Below are 15,007 nucleotides of genomic sequence, written 5' to 3'. Positions count from 1 at the left end.
GGATGGGTTAGGTTCTTGAGGGAGAGGAGTTGGAAGAGAAGAGAAAGAAAGTTGGAGGAGAGAAAGAAGGGAAAGCTGGATAATAAGTGCGGACGAAAGCGTTTGAGTGAGTGAGTAATACTGGGTAATACTGCATAAAAGTATGAAAATACCCTTGCAGCAAATTTCAAAACAAAGCAAAAGCTCGATGATCGATCCCTGCAGACTTGGTAATTCCTGCAACCTTAAATTTAGTGGCGCCTCACCTTTCCTTGTCCGTATGACGTTGACTCGTGAGTCGTGAACTTTGATTTGCATTGCCCCTCCAGAAGATCGACGATACTTGAGTAAGTGCTAGATACAGTACATACAAGACAAGTAGACGGCAAAGACAAACCTCTCGCCCTCAATACTCATCCTCCTCGCCCTCCTCGTCCTCCTCGTCTTCCTTCTCCTCCCTCTCCCTGCCACGATGGTCAAGAAAGTCAGCAAAGATGCCCCTGCTGCAGAACCAAGCAGCATCTCACCCCCCTCGTCATTCGAAGAAGGCGCCCTCCCAAAGCTCATAGTATTCGATCTGGACTATACATTATGGCCCTTCTGGGTCGATACACACGTAACACCTCCCCTCAAAGCTTCTGCCGACCACAGCTCGGCCAAAGACCGAACCGGTGAGACCTTTGCCTTCTACTACGAAGTGCCCTCCATCCTCTACTCTCTACGCGAACGGGGCATCAAAGTCGGGGCAGCGTCGAGGACAAGCGCTCCGGATTTGGGGCGGGAGATGTTACGCTTACTGCATATTGCGGATGTGGAGGGCAAGAAGAGGAAATCGATTGAGTATTTTGATTATCTAGAGATATATCCGGGGAGTAAGATTACGCATTTTACGAAACTGCAGAAGGCTTCGGGGTTAGCGTACGAGGATATGCTTTTTTTTGACGATGAGGCTAGGAATCGGAATGTGGAGACTTTGGGAGTTACTAGTAAGTTGGATCTCTATGTAGGTACAGTACGGATGACTGACTTTGATAGTGCACTTGGTTAGAGATGGAGTCAACAAAGCGGAGATCAATAATGGGATTAAGGCATGGCGCAAGAGACATGGACATGAATAATCGTGGTAGGACTGAGAGAACGATTCAAGAGATACCCAAGTAGAGCGAGGGAGGCACAAACAAACCATAGAAGCATCTTATAGAGGAAGAAATAACGAAATGATCAATGATAAGATTTACAAGAGATTTTGATGCATCTTTCCTCCGTACATGGACTGTACTTGTACCTACCTGATATTGCTCGGTGCAGGTAATCAGATCAAATACCCCTGAAGCTACAGTATAGTACCTCCGCAATCCATCTGGTGACGCACATGATAGCCCGCGCATCTCCTGATAACTTTCCACTCAACGCGTCCCACCCTCACCCTCACCACGTCCGCGAATCCACCGTGTTTTCCAGTCCCCCAAGTACCTATCACACCCTGGCTATGCATCAAGATGCCCCCATTCCTGCCGCGCAAACGTCTGCGTTCAACCTCTCCCGAAGCAGGGCCCTCTCAGCCAGCCACGACAGGCGAGGCGAAATCCGCATCCACGACCCCGCGAAAGCCCACACTCTTCGACGACCTAGATGCTGGGACCGGAAGCAAGCGTACAGCCGAGCATAACAAAGCCCTGTTAGAAAAACTCACTGCGACCGACGACGAAAGCACCCTTTCCTCGCTCTCCGACGACGATGAATTCGAAGATGTGCCCAGCGCAAAGCGGCAGAAGGTGGACGAAGAGTCAGAGGACGAGGATGAGGACATGGAATTCGAGGATGTCGAGACAAATGCTGCGCCTGCTCCTTATGGACCCATACCCTCGGGTGATTTAGAGTTGACGCTCAGGAAAGATGAGCGGGTTTCTATATCCAATCCCCTGGGAATGAAGAAGGGACCGAGCAAGATTGAGAGGCAGATTCGGGTTGCTACACACCAGATTCATGTGCAGATGCTTATGTTCCATAATGCGGTTCGGAATGCGTGGTTATGCGATCAGGAGTTGCAGCAGATATTGGTCAAGCAGTTGTCTCCGGGGGTTGTGCAAGAGATTGAGAGGTGGAAGAGGAACAGTGGGTTGGAGGTGAAAGAAGAGACTCCGAAAGCCAAGGGGAAGGGGAAGGCTAAGAATGCGAAAGGCAAGAAGCCGGATGTTAGGAGTCAACGGGATTGGGGTCAACCTGCAGAAAGATTGGCATCCGGTGAAGTTAATATGAGCCGTGGAGATCCTCTCTTCAGGCTTCTTCAGGTTTTGATGAATTATTGGAGGCAACGATTCAGGATCACGGCTCCTGGCTTACGAAAGCTAGGTTATATGTCTCTTGAGAGATTAGACCAAGAAACGAAGAGTTTCGAAAAAGAAGACCACGACCCGGAACGGCACGGCGAAAGAATTCGAGATTTAAAGGAATTCAAAGAATGTGCAAAGTCTATGGAGGGAAGTCGAGATGTTGGTGCACAGCTTTTTACCGGTTTATTGCGTGGACTGGGGCTGGAAGCAAGACTCGTGGCGAATCTACAACCTGTTGGATTTGGATGGAGTCAAGCTGAAGAAGCCTTGGAGAAGAATCCTCGAAAGTTGAAGAAGCCGAAGGACGTGAACATATCTGATAGCTCCAGCGACGATAGCGCCAGCGAAGAAGAGAAGCCTACACCTAAGTCTACCATCAAGAAGAAGGGGAAAGCTCCGGTGATACCTAAGAAGGCCTCAAAAACTACCCCTAAATCTGCGCAGCGGAATTTACGAGGCGATGGCCAAAAAGGTGCCCCTATAGATTTGTCAGAATCAGAAGGACCTATCGAAAGTGACAATGAATCTGTCATCGATGTTACGCCAGCCAAGAAACGCACGCAGGCCTCATTACCCTATGATAAAGATCTTGTTACTCCATCATACTGGACGGAGGTATTATCACCTATTACAAACACTTACACTGCAATCGACGTAGTTGTTGCCCACATTCTAGCAACGAAAGAAGAGCTCCTCGAGAAGTTCTTACCTCCTACCAAGTCCGAAAAGGCTAAACATATCACATCATATGTCATTGGACATTCTCTAGATGGAACGGCGAAGGATGTCACCACACGGTATCTGAAAGGTCATATGTGGCCTGGCCGTACGAAAGGAAATCGGCTGCCAGTCGAGAAAGTACCTATTCATGACCGACGAGGAAAGATCAAGCATTATGAACAATACGATTGGTTCAAAACAGTCATGAGTGGCTATGTTCGAGGCAGCCAGAAATGTCCTCGCACCGAAATCGACGATCATGAAGAAGCCACCGTCTTGAAGCCGGTAAAGCGCGAGAAGAAAGTAGTGGAAGATGGGAAGGAGTCTCTTCAGTACTACAAGACGTCTTCGGAATTCGTCCTCGAGAGACATTTGAAGCGAGAAGAAGCTCTTGTGCCAACCGCCATCCACGCCAAGATGTTCACGGTCAAAGCAAAAGGCGACAACTCTACCGAAGAGAAAGTTTTTCTCCGCAAAGATGTTGTGGCATGTAAGAGCATGGAAACATGGCATAAAGAAGGCCGAGCCCCTACCCCGGGCGAAGAGCCTTTGAAACGAGTACCATATCGAGCTGCCACGACGAACCGCAGACGGGAACTTGCAGAGGCAGAGCAAGCGAGTGGAGCAAAAGTCCTGCAGGGATTGTATAGTCGCGCTCAAACTGATTGGATTATTCCGCCTCCGATTCAGAATGGGATTATACCGAAGAACTCGTTTGGAAATATCGATTTATATGTTGATAGCATGCTTCCAGAAGGTGCAGTTCATATCCCCTACAGAGGAACGATGAAGATCTGCAAGCGGCTTGGGATTGACTATGCAGAAGCTGTCACGGGGTTTGAGTTTGGACATCGGATGGCGGTGCCTATTATCACGGGAGTTGTGGTCGCTGAAGAGCACTACGATACTATGATAGCAGAGTTTGAGAAAGATGAAGTGGAGAGAGTGAGGAAAGAGGATGAGAAGAGAAGGAAGCTTGTGGTTAATACATGGAGGAAGTATTTGATGGGATTGAGGATTGTTGAGAGAATGAGAGAGGAGTACGGTAATGATGATGGTGGAGACGAAGTTGATGTTTTAAATCCATGGACGAACAAGAAGAGGGAGAAAAAAGCTGACGAAGAGACGGAGGCTGAACGTCGAATTATGGAGCAGAGAGATGAAGACAATGCTGGTGGTTTCTTTCCTGAAGGCCATGAGGAAGAGGAGCTGGATTCGCATCGTTCGTCTGGCTTCTTCCCTGTGGCACATGGTGATGACGACGACGATGATGATGCTGGTGGTGGCTTCATAGTGGAAGGTCATGATGAGGAGTCAACTACGCCAGCAATCAGCCAGGCATATGCTACACCTCAATCGCTGCTGTCCAACGGAAACCCCGCAGCTAATCAGAAGTCTGAGGATGAAGAGCTGGAGGATGAAGAAATAGAAGATATAAAACCCCAAGTCAAAGCTCCAGCTCCCAAAAAGCGCGGCAGACCTAAGAAAACCCCAACACCTAAATCTACCTCGAAAGCTCTTCCCAAGGCTAAAACTCCCACCAAGCAAAAACCCTTCACTGCTTCACGAAGCATGGGAAAGCGCAAGCGACTCATCGAGGACAGCGAGGGTGAGGGTGATGGTGAGGGTGAAGAAAACGAAACCTCACTATCCCCACTCGAACCAGACTCGGAAAGTGAAACACCGCAAAAGCCGGCCCCCAAAAAAGGAGTGCGCAAAGCGATGTCTGCTAAGACGCCAGCAGCTCCGCGCAAGACACCGAAGAGAAAGGCTGCGCGCAAGAGTCAGACGGCGTTGAAGTCGCATTATTTTGAACACGAGGAAGATGAGGAAGATGATGAATAAATGGTATATTACTGGATGGATGAAGTAAGTGAAACTACTGTGTATTATTTATCATACTATACTGCTTGTAAGATTACATGTATGCATAGGCATAGCGGGAGTATGGAGGCAAGCCAACAAACAGCATCAGAGGAGCTGGAAAGAAGAAATGTTCCACGAGTCGTCCGTCCGTTCGTTGATTCTCTAGAGATAGATAGATACATCGATGGATGAATGAATAGAATAGGATAAACACTATCCGTGTTTTGGCCACACGGGACACGCGCGTAGTCAATGAATTAAACGAAAACTTACTTGAATTTCGGGTTGGTTTTAAATGCGTGTGTAGTCAGATTTAGATTTAGATTTAGTAGATGTACATGATCGGGTTTGAATTAGGTAGGTAGGATCGAATTGTTGAGTTTGATATATAGGTAAGTAAGATTACCTACCTAGGTATGCATTAGAAATTCAAAACCTCCATCTGTCTCGCTAACTAGAGAGAGGTTTCAATATCTACCTACCTACTCATTAGAGTAAGTAGCATGGAGTGAGTATCGGAAGATTAACTTGCAGGTATGGATGCATGGAGTGTTTGTTTAATGGAATGGATATGTAGATACTGTAGGTAGGTAAACATGTTTATATAAAACGTACTCCTAACACCCGCTAACAAGTTCAGCCTACCGAGACTAAGACCAAGACCAAGCAAGACCAAGATTTAAACCAAACGCCACCACCCAATGCACCATACCATGCCTTTCTCCGCCATGCCATTCCATTCCATTCTGAAACCCTTGGATGCATACCTAGATATATATATATGTATATAACACAACTCCCGGCACCCTTCTCCTCGACCCCCCTCTACTTCCCCACCCCCATCCCCAGTACCCCCCCATCACCAAAACCATTCCCACCCTCCCTCGCGTAAACGCCCGCAAAATCCAACTGTCCCAACATGCCATTAACAGCATCAATCTCCCTGCCCAAATCCCCCAGGTTGCCCTGCAGACTAGCCGCCTCGTCAAACTTGCGCCTCTTATGCGCATCCGCGACCATCTCGGCCACGAAGAACTTCTGCTCCTCCAGCACGATCAAGCGTTCCTTCAACTCCTTTTCCTCGGCCTCCATGGCCGACACGGCACTGCTGGAGCTGATCTGCGACGCGCTGTCCATGTCGTTGTATTTTATGGCTGCGAGCGCGCTGCGTCCGTTGGGGGGGAGGCCGTGGGGGGATGGGGAGGCGTGTTTGAGGATCCGCGGGAGCGATTTTAGGGGTAGCATGTGGAGGTTTAGGAAGGCCGCGCTTTGGCTGTAGATTGCTTTTTGGAGCTTTAGCTGGGTAGGGCTCTTGCTTGGTAAATCTCGTATCCGCTTCGCGGCCAGATCGTATTTTCCAAAACTGTCAATTAGTCGTTTGCGGACCTTTGATGCTTCGGTGAGTTGGATGTGTGATGGTGGCTTCTCGGGATCTTGGAGAGCCATGAGGAGACGTTGGAAGTTGGGCAGGAGGAGTCGGATGCCTTTTTCGAATTGTAGTAGGTTTTCGTAGGCGCGTTGGTCTGGTGGTTTGTGGGAGACTTCGGCAGCGAAGTCTTTTTTGCTGAATACTGTCGTGTTGCAATCTCTACACATGCGAATGTCGAGACTTAGGTCTCCGGCTTTCTCTGACATAACGTCAGTCACTGTCTTCTGTCAATGGATGACGAGTAAATGCGTTAAAAGGTAACCTACTGGCTGTTACGTTTAGGCCGATCTCTGATGAGCAGCCTGTTCGTGGGTCGGCGCAGACGACTCGTCCGCATAGTCGACAATGATGCCGCCGAAATGACCATGATCCGAATTCTTGCTGACAAAAAGGGCATTTCAACACCTTTGCATCTTCTTCCCATGTCACCACTGATTGTTCTAGGTTTTTTCGTTGGTTCTTCTGGCCTGCCAGAGACAGTATTCCTCCATTGCTTCCTGATAAGTCTTCTGGTGGGTTTGCTAGTAATTGGGTAAGCTTCGTGAGGCGTTTCTCTAGCCGTGATACTTCCAGATATGCCTTGTCTACCGTCTTCCTCCGCATAGCCAGAAAGTCATTGGTATGGTCCCTCAAAAGCCCGTTATGGTCATTATAGCCTTCCCTCGACTTGAAACAAGTCTCACAAACTCTGCACCAGAACCCTCTCACAGGTTCATGCTGGGCAGACCTCGAGAGCTTCATCTGGTACATCGTATGGTCCTCGCAAAATAGCCGCCCGCACTTCCTACAGTTGACATTCCCATTTACTGGCCCCAGCCTCTTCCCACATGCTGGTTCCGTACACAAGTCATTATATCCAGCTCTCTGCCAATGGGCCCTCGTAACGACTTCATCGGGATCTGGTCTGTATTGTTCTGGAGTCGATATTCGATTGCTAGGGACGTTGCTGGGAAATGGAGTAGGGGCATGAGGGTCGTTTGACTCAAATACATCCAATCCTTTGAGTTTTTGGTTTATAACAGCCAGTGGTTGAAATTTCTTCGCCTTTACAACCTGCTTATTGAACCAATTCTTGACTTCGTCCTGCTCGACTTCTGGTAATTCCTGGTGGTTATCATCCAAATGTCTGCAACCAATTAGTTCTCGGCCATTCATATCCAATCATGGTATATACCTATTAAGCTGCAGTAAAGTCATCTATAAACCTGTCAGTCAATCCCACAATTTCCAGTATGCAGCCTAGAAGAACCAACCATTTCCTCATTGCAAATCGGGCAAACAAGCTTGGAGCTCGCAGCTGTAACCGTAGACGGGCCCCCATTTTCCAAAGAAGCCCTCGATATCAAGTCCTGCCCAACATCCGGCAAAGGCGACGTAGCCAGCGGCGAAATGGTAGATTCCCTCGAGCTGAAAGAGACGGTGCTCCCCGCGGGCGAGATCACCTCTGAAGGTCTTCGCTGGTGTTGCGCTGGAGGGGCGGGAGGTGCCAACGACTTCCCACTTCCAAGAATCCTCCCGCCTCCCAGCTTTCGACCAGACATAGCGGCAGTATATCGACAATGTTTTGTGAGCCTGGGAGCTTTGCCAGCTCGCTCGAGGTGTTTGCGTACCGTAGACTAGGTATCTACCTCTACCCTACCTTACCGGGTAGTTGGACGGCCCGTAGGCTGAAGTTGCTCCATGGAACCACGCCGCTTTTACTGTAGCGTGGAATTCAATCCTTACGAGTACCTTATCGTGGCGTGGGGTACAAATTTAGAGTGCCTGACATATATGTACAAGGATCTCCAGGAAAATATATACAGCCTCACAACTTGATCAAAAATGGGCCAAGACGAGTTTCCCGAAGTCCAAGGAGGAGGCTCATTAATTCTGGCATGGCAGATTAGGAATAAAAGAGTATTGGTAGTAGGAGGTGGAGAGGCAAGTAATTTCTCATAACTCGATGCTTAATTGCCACTGACTTATCCAATAGGTCGCTGCAGGACGAATATTGAACGTCTTGAACGCAGATGCAAAGGTCACAGTCGTTTCTCCCCGCGAAGGTTTAAATAAAGAAGTTGCCTTCCGAATTGAAAAGGGGCAGGTCGACTACGTGGACCGGAAATTCGAACCTTCAGATCTCGATGATGTAGATATGGTCCTGACGGCAGTGGATGACATTGAAGCCTCGACGCAAATATGGAAGCTGTGCAAGGAGAGGAAGATAGCGGCGAATATTGCAGACGTGCCACCAGAGTGTGATTTCTACTTTGGGAGTGTGCATCGAGATGGGCCTTTGCAGATCATGGTCAGCACGAATGGAAAGGGACCTCGACTGGCGAATATTGTCAGGAGGTCGATAGCAGAGAAATTACCGGAAAATATTGGAGAGGCGATAATGAAGGTGGGGAAATTAAGGCAAATGTTGAGGAAAATCGCGCCGAAGCCTGAAGAGGGACCTAAGAGGATGTCTTGGTAAGTCCACACTGCTGAATTGCTGCTAGGACGTGCTGATATGGATCAGGATGATCAAGGTCAGCGACGCCTATAGCCTGGAGGATCTATGCGAGATGAGTGACGAAGATATGGAAACACTATTGAGATTCTATGCTCCGGACAAGGTTCCTAGGCTGGGATGTTTGAAAGCTATGGAAGGAGAGCTGGATGCGTTTGATGGTTCATTTGGCTTCTGCGTTGGGTGGGGTTAAGGGCGTATAAACGGTATATGTACACAAGGGGCTAGTTGGCGTCAATGGTTAACAAGGTATTGGGAAACATGATACCTACAAATAACGCGCGAGGGTCTGTACGAGTTGGAAATCAAGATACAGAGATGTTCCATTTTAATCACATGATTGAGTGAGCAGTTCTTGAAGGGCTCCCATTGAAAGCTGTGATATCTTGTGTGGAAACTAATAAACTTACATCTATGCTATATATTGATTTGAGTCGGTCTTGATGGGCCTTGGACCCATTTGCTGTGGCTTTTATGCCAGCGTTCCTCTTGGATCCTTCATAGAAGGGGAAGTCTTGAGCGGGTCTTGACTCGAGACTTTACAGCCTTGGGTTCCTCTCTCGAAGTCTACTGGCAATTTTATCATCATCTCTCCGGAGGTGGCGATTTTAGTTGCATGGACAGATCCTTCAAGATTGTCATTTGCGCCACCGGAATCATCACAAGAGATGATGACCTTTCAATCCTCTGGCAACAAGTTCTCTGCTTTCAGACCCATCTCCTCACCAACCCTTCTGACAACAGACTTCAATGCGGTACATGCTGGACTATCCGGCCACGAATCAAAGAAGCTCTCGCCGTAATCCGCAGCCATGCAAATCCGTGGGTCCAGAGGAACAGCACCCAGAAACGGAACGTTCATCTCCTTGGCCAAAGCCCTTCCACCACCAGTAGTTGCTTGGAAAATTTGGCTTTCATGTGTGCAATTCGGACACACGAATCCTGACATATTCTCCACAATGCCCAAAACTTTGATGCCAGCTTTCCGACAAAAGTCGATTTCTTTTCGGACATCAAGGAGCGCGACTTCTTGTGGTGTTGTAACAACAACCGCTCCATCAACCCCACTTTCCTTCAAGAAAGAATTGACACTCAAATGTTCGTCACTCGTCCCTGGTGGGGTATCCACGAGCAAGAAATCCATCTCACCCCATTCCACGTCCTTCAAAAACTGCTTTATCAACCCATTCTTCTTCGGTCCTCTCCAGATAACAGCATCATCCCTATTCGGCAGCATGAATTGCACACTCATGACTGCCAAATTCTCCAATACCCAGACCGGACTCCATCCTGCGCCACTGACATGTATCGTCTCAGTCTCTACCCCCATCATCTTCGGTATACTCGGCCCACAAATATCCGTATCCATAATTCCCACAGTATTATTATCATTCGTAGCAAACGCGTGTGCTAATAGAGACGTGAATGTGCTTTTCCCAACGCCACCCTTGCCCGATAAAATCAAGACTTTATGTTTGATGGCTGAAAGTCGTGCCGTTATGATTGGGATATCTGGATCTGGCCCTTTTGGTGCCGAGGCACAGATTGCTTGATTTGGACACCCGGCGCAAGAATCTGCTTGTCCGGCCGTTTCGGATTCAGGACCAGGACAATGTTCTGGTTCGGGGGCAACGAGTTTTGGGGCGGCTTTGAGGGGATTCGATAAAACATCTTGTACGTTGTCTGGTACTTCAAGTGAAGGCGCCATTTTACGATACTGCTGATGGGAGGTGAAGGTTCCGTTTGGTTGGATCAGAAGCCACTCCAAGGAAGAAGAAGAAGATTGAAAAGCAGTTCACCAGTTCAGTCTTGGTGTTTACAAAGCACGGATGGCATGGCATGGCAGAAAATAGAGGGGTCACATGCAAGTGTCCGGAATGGGACAGCGGTGAGTGAAAGTCTTGCTTGTTCCGATGATCGGGGAATATCACGAGCTTCCACCGTAAAATTACTTTCTCTCATGTCAGGTGTGAGAAGTGAGAAGGGAAGGAAGAAGTATCAAGGGCAGGTCGGCGTATTGTACCATACGGCCAGTCTATGAGGATATATTAGATGTTTATATTGGTAGCAAAGATTAGCATCCACCGTTTGACTGGATAATGCCGTCCTTTGTTGCTTTCCACGACAGGTGAGGCTTTACGCAGCCTGATCTGTCGCCTGTGACGAGCTTCAAACCACATGCCGACTTCCATTCCAAAGTACAATTTACTAGATACAGATGCAGATGCAGCTTCTCGACAGTCGTATATTCGTATTGACGCTTCTATTTGATTCTATTCGCCAATGTTTTGCGTTCCACCCTGTCTCCTCACTTCACCCCACGCCAAATTCTGCCCGTCACCACAAACAAACCACCTGCATTCAAAGACTCAACCCTGAACCCTCACCTCAACCCGGGCATATGGCGCAATCCCGACAGAACCCCCTCTTCTTCAAGCTATATAACTAACAGTGCCGAAACTCTCAGTCTGCTAGTCTGCTTACCTACAAGCAAGACTAACATACCCCTCAAAGCTTGGGTAAGGTGCCTTTGAAAAACGAAGCTCCCAACAGCATTGAAAGCGGGACACAACTCCGCCTACTTGGCTCAACATGAGTACACAAAACAGCCCAGCCCCAGAGATGGACGGCCTTCGAGAACGAAATGTAAGCGCCTTACGAGACGAAGCTGCCTCTGGATCTGGATGCAGCAGTGGTCAAGATACCCCACAGACAGAGAACGGTGTAGAGAAGCAGAAAAAGACCTTTGGCAGAACCCCTGATGGAACGGGTATGTTCCACCTATCCAGGCCCATCCAGGCCCATCCTGATGCCATAAACTGCCCAAGCTGATGGTTGGTAGTCTTCATCGTTCCTCATACCCATGATATGGTTTCTCAATTGCTCGACCCGCGACAACCCAAGAACCTTTCGGATGTCATAGTCTTAGCTGTACTTTGCATACACGTACTTGCCCTATACTTACTACCGAGCCCTCTGAAGAAGCCCGTATTTGCCCTCATATTCTTGTTCTGGAGAGGATGCTACAATGTTGGGATTGGATGGCTCCTTCACATACAGTCTCATCACCGACGTTTGATAGGATGGGCGAAAAAAGCCAAGGTGTTTGAGAATCCAACTTCCGGGAAGAACCCAAGGCCATGGCTATACAAACTCCTCAAGCGAGAGCTAGAGACTAAGATCCCAGAGGACTATAAATTTGAAGAAGCGCCACTGGAGTACAACACTTGGCTTGTCTTTCGAAGAGTGGTCGACCTGATTCTCATGTGCGATTTCACGTCCTATTGTCTATTTGCCGTTGCTTGTGGAGGACAACCAGTGGGAGAGAGTCTTATGATGACCATAGCTCGATGGGCTACTGGTAGTATTCTCGTTGGATTTAACTTATGGGTCAAGCTAGATGCACACCGGGTGGTCAAGGACTATGCATGGTATTGGGGAGACTTTTTCTACTTGATCGATCAAGAATTAACTTTCGATGGGGTGTTTGAAATGGCTCCTCATCCCATGTATTCTGTTGGGTATGCCGGCTACTATGGTATCTCAATGATGGCAGCGAGCTACAACGTATTGTTCATTTCGATTATTGCACATGCTGCTCAATTCGTCTTCCTCGTATACGTCGAAAATCCTCACATTGAGAAAACCTATAATCCACCAGCTCCACGAAAGCGAGAAGACAACCCAAGCCCAAGCGACATTGAGCATGCCAACGCTTCGGCCGCTCGTAGAGAAGGCATCGATTACCAAGAAATGTCTGAACACATAGCCCGCTCAGCAACATCGAAGAAGCCCCTTGCGACACATAACCTGATGGGATTTGGCAATATTGACCTCTTTCGGATCACTGACCTATCTGTTTTTCTGCTTCAGGGTTACATACTCCTCCTCACTGTATCGACCCCATCAACACCAATTTTCCAGACTCTTTTCGTCTTAAATGCGATTGGATGGCGTTTATGGTACACCCTCGGTCTAGGAATCATCCTTGACCGCCAAAGCAACTATAAGATGTGGACTCGCCATTTCGTCAAATACGGCGAAAGCACTGAAGAGGCCTGGAGACAATGGAAGGGCATGTATCACCTGAGCTTGACTATGTGCTATGCGAGTTTTATTGCCGCGACTTGGAAGATGTATTCTGTGCCACCGGACTGGGGCTACGGCCTCGTGCTTCTGAAACATGTGATCGGAGCTGGACTTGTCGCTCTTCAAGTGTGGACTGCAGTCAGTATCTACGAGTCTCTAGGCGAGTTCGGATGGTTCTTTGGAGATTTCTTCTTCGACCAAGCTCCAAAACTGAACTATGGCGGTATCTATCGGTACCTCAATAACCCAGAACGCATCATTGGATTGGCCGGTATCTGGGGTGCTGTGTTCATTTCAAGAAGCGTGGCAATCTTCTTCATTGCTCTTCTCAGTCATGTTCTTACCTTGGGATTCATACAGCTTGTGGAGAAGCCGCACATGCAGAGGCTGTACGGACGAGCACTGAGATCCGAAGCTGGACTCACCAAGAGCATCCGGAGATCTTTACCTCCTCCATTGAAAAAGTGGCAAGGCAGCGTTGACAAGGTCTTGGAAGATAGCAGTCACTTCGTCGAGGAGTTTCTAGATACAGCTCGCCCGAAATTCGCATCTGGAGTCTCAACCATCATCCGCGACACCTCAGCCCTCTTCAGCCAATACCCAGCCCGCATAACTCTCACCCGCCTAGCCCCTGACCTCGCCGGCTTCGACCCACGAGACTACTCCCTCACAATCGAAGGCACGCCCTCCTCAGCCCTCACAGCCAGCGACCGTGCAACTGGCAAAGAAGGCCAAACTGCCCGCTTCCCACGCGAGCGAACCGACGAATTCCAACCCCTGATGTTTGAATACGGCGCGCCCATAAAAGTCAAATGGACTGCCCCCGTCCAGCACAGCAAACGCGACTGGGTCGGCCTCTACATGGTCGCCGACAACGCCTCGCGAGAAGTAACACGCGTCTCGTCCGCGGGCCGCTGGGTCGCCTGCTCGCCCAACGAATACGAATCCACGCCGGCCGACAAAGGAATCCTGGTCTCCGAGCAACTGATCTCGGGCGCTTCACGCGTAGATGGCTCGTCCAAAGATTACATGCAGGGGGAGATGGTCTTCGAAGGCGACAAGCTATGGTGGACGCACGGGAGTTTCGAATTCCGCTTCCACCACGACGGCAAGCACAACGTCATGGCCATCTCCCTGCCCTTTGAGATCCGCATCGGACGCTTCGACGAGGAGGATGTCGAGGTTGATTCCAACGGCCTTATTCTCACAGCTGTGCAGAATGCCCTGCTGCCCATCGTGCGCAACTGCTTTGACAGGGACCCGGAAATCGCGCCGGATTCGGTGGAGGGGAGTTTTGGGAGCTTGGTGGAGCGCGATGGCAAGTATGCGAAGAGGGTCGTGTTTGCTGTGCATCAGATGTTTGGCATTGAGTTTGCGCCGGGCGTGGTGCTGGCTGATGGGAACGTGAAGAATCTGGCCTGGAGGATTTGTAATGCGAAGCAGGTTTTGGTATGACGATCTATCTATTTCCCCCAACATTTCATCGCCAGTTTTTCATTCTGCTACCCTGATTGGTCTTGTCCTTATGGACCACGATAATTTTGCATGGTCGGCATGAGTACGGTACACGTTTGCTAATTCTATTCTTTCAAGGCCCCATATAGTATGTCCCATTCGAAAGGCAGGACGACGCCTACGGGGGAGAAGTTCTAGGTGCATACATACATGAATGCACGGTTTACACACGAGGGACGAGGGGGTGAGAGAGTATCAGATTGTGAATAGGATGGAGGAATGAGAGAGAGAAGAGAGGGGTAGGGATTGTAGATTTTTGGTGATACCCGTGCGGAAATACAGAAGTTGTTCATATTGCATTGCATTGCTTAGGGAGAAGGAGGCTTTTCTATGGCATGGCATGGCATGGCATGGTATGGTATTTGAGCGGAAAGTGAAAAGTGAAAAGTGAAAAGGGAAAAGGAAAAGGAAAAGAAAGGAAAGGAAAGGGTGTATGTAGTGGTTTACTTCATTCTCAATAATAAAAAAATGTTTGTTTTTCATAGGTTTTATGTGATTGTGCTAGTCTCGTCCAAGATAAGGGTTTATTTTCAGCCTCAACTTGAGCTAAAGTCAGGGTCCCGATGTTGCATAGATAGA

The 15,007-nt window shown here is 48.7% G+C and overlaps 6 protein-coding genes across 6 annotated transcripts; 4 read left to right on the top strand and 2 right to left on the bottom strand.

The window, feature by feature from the left end:
* Positions 1-451: 451 nt before the first annotated feature.
* MDP1 (Magnesium-dependent phosphatase) lies at positions 452-1,097 on the top strand (the record flags this gene model as incomplete). Its single annotated transcript, XM_031145648.1, has 2 exons — positions 452-965; positions 1,015-1,097. The coding sequence occupies 2 exons, from the start codon at positions 452-454 to the stop codon at positions 1,095-1,097; spliced, it is 597 nt and encodes a 198-aa protein (XP_031009066.1).
* Positions 1,098-1,478: 381 nt separating this feature from the next.
* rhp42 (DNA repair protein rhp42) lies at positions 1,479-4,877 on the top strand (the record flags this gene model as incomplete). The annotated part of the gene is made up of 1 exon (XM_031145647.1): positions 1,479-4,877. The coding sequence occupies one exon, from the start codon at positions 1,479-1,481 to the stop codon at positions 4,875-4,877; it is 3,399 nt and encodes a 1,132-aa protein (XP_031009067.1).
* An 846-nt stretch (positions 4,878-5,723) lies between these two features.
* On the bottom strand, positions 5,724-7,868 carry pep7 (Vacuolar segregation protein; the record flags this gene model as incomplete). The annotated part of the gene is made up of 4 exons (XM_031145646.1): positions 5,724-6,544; positions 6,594-7,453; positions 7,502-7,524; positions 7,581-7,868. The coding sequence occupies 4 exons, from the start codon at positions 7,866-7,868 to the stop codon at positions 5,724-5,726; spliced, it is 1,992 nt and encodes a 663-aa protein (XP_031009064.1).
* Positions 7,869-8,151: 283 nt separating this feature from the next.
* On the top strand, positions 8,152-9,017 carry met8 (Siroheme biosynthesis protein met8; the record flags this gene model as incomplete). Its single annotated transcript, XM_031145645.1, has 3 exons — positions 8,152-8,254; positions 8,313-8,784; positions 8,834-9,017. 3 exons carry the CDS (start codon positions 8,152-8,154, stop codon positions 9,015-9,017), a joined length of 759 nt encoding a protein of 252 aa, XP_031009065.1.
* Positions 9,018-9,296: 279 nt separating this feature from the next.
* On the bottom strand, positions 9,297-10,532 carry NBP35 (Cytosolic Fe-S cluster assembly factor; the record flags this gene model as incomplete). The annotated part of the gene is made up of 2 exons (XM_031145644.1): positions 9,297-9,500; positions 9,555-10,532. The coding sequence occupies 2 exons, from the start codon at positions 10,530-10,532 to the stop codon at positions 9,297-9,299; spliced, it is 1,182 nt and encodes a 393-aa protein (XP_031009063.1).
* An 884-nt stretch (positions 10,533-11,416) lies between these two features.
* Positions 11,417-14,566, top strand: CHO2 (Phosphatidylethanolamine N-methyltransferase; the record flags this gene model as incomplete). The annotated part of the gene is made up of 3 exons (XM_031145643.1): positions 11,417-11,594; positions 11,667-14,362; positions 14,507-14,566. The coding sequence occupies 3 exons, from the start codon at positions 11,417-11,419 to the stop codon at positions 14,564-14,566; spliced, it is 2,934 nt and encodes a 977-aa protein (XP_031008977.1).
* Between the last annotated feature and the right edge of the window lie 441 nt (positions 14,567-15,007).

The sequence above is a fragment of the Lachnellula hyalina genome, assembly GCF_007821495.1.
Source record: "Lachnellula hyalina strain CBS 185.66 chromosome Unknown contig00009, whole genome shotgun sequence".
In the NCBI taxonomy this organism is placed as follows: domain Eukaryota; kingdom Fungi; phylum Ascomycota; class Leotiomycetes; order Helotiales; family Lachnaceae; genus Lachnellula; species Lachnellula hyalina.
The sequence above is the reverse complement of the archived record's forward strand: the minus strand, read 5'-3'. Positions and strand labels throughout refer to the sequence as shown.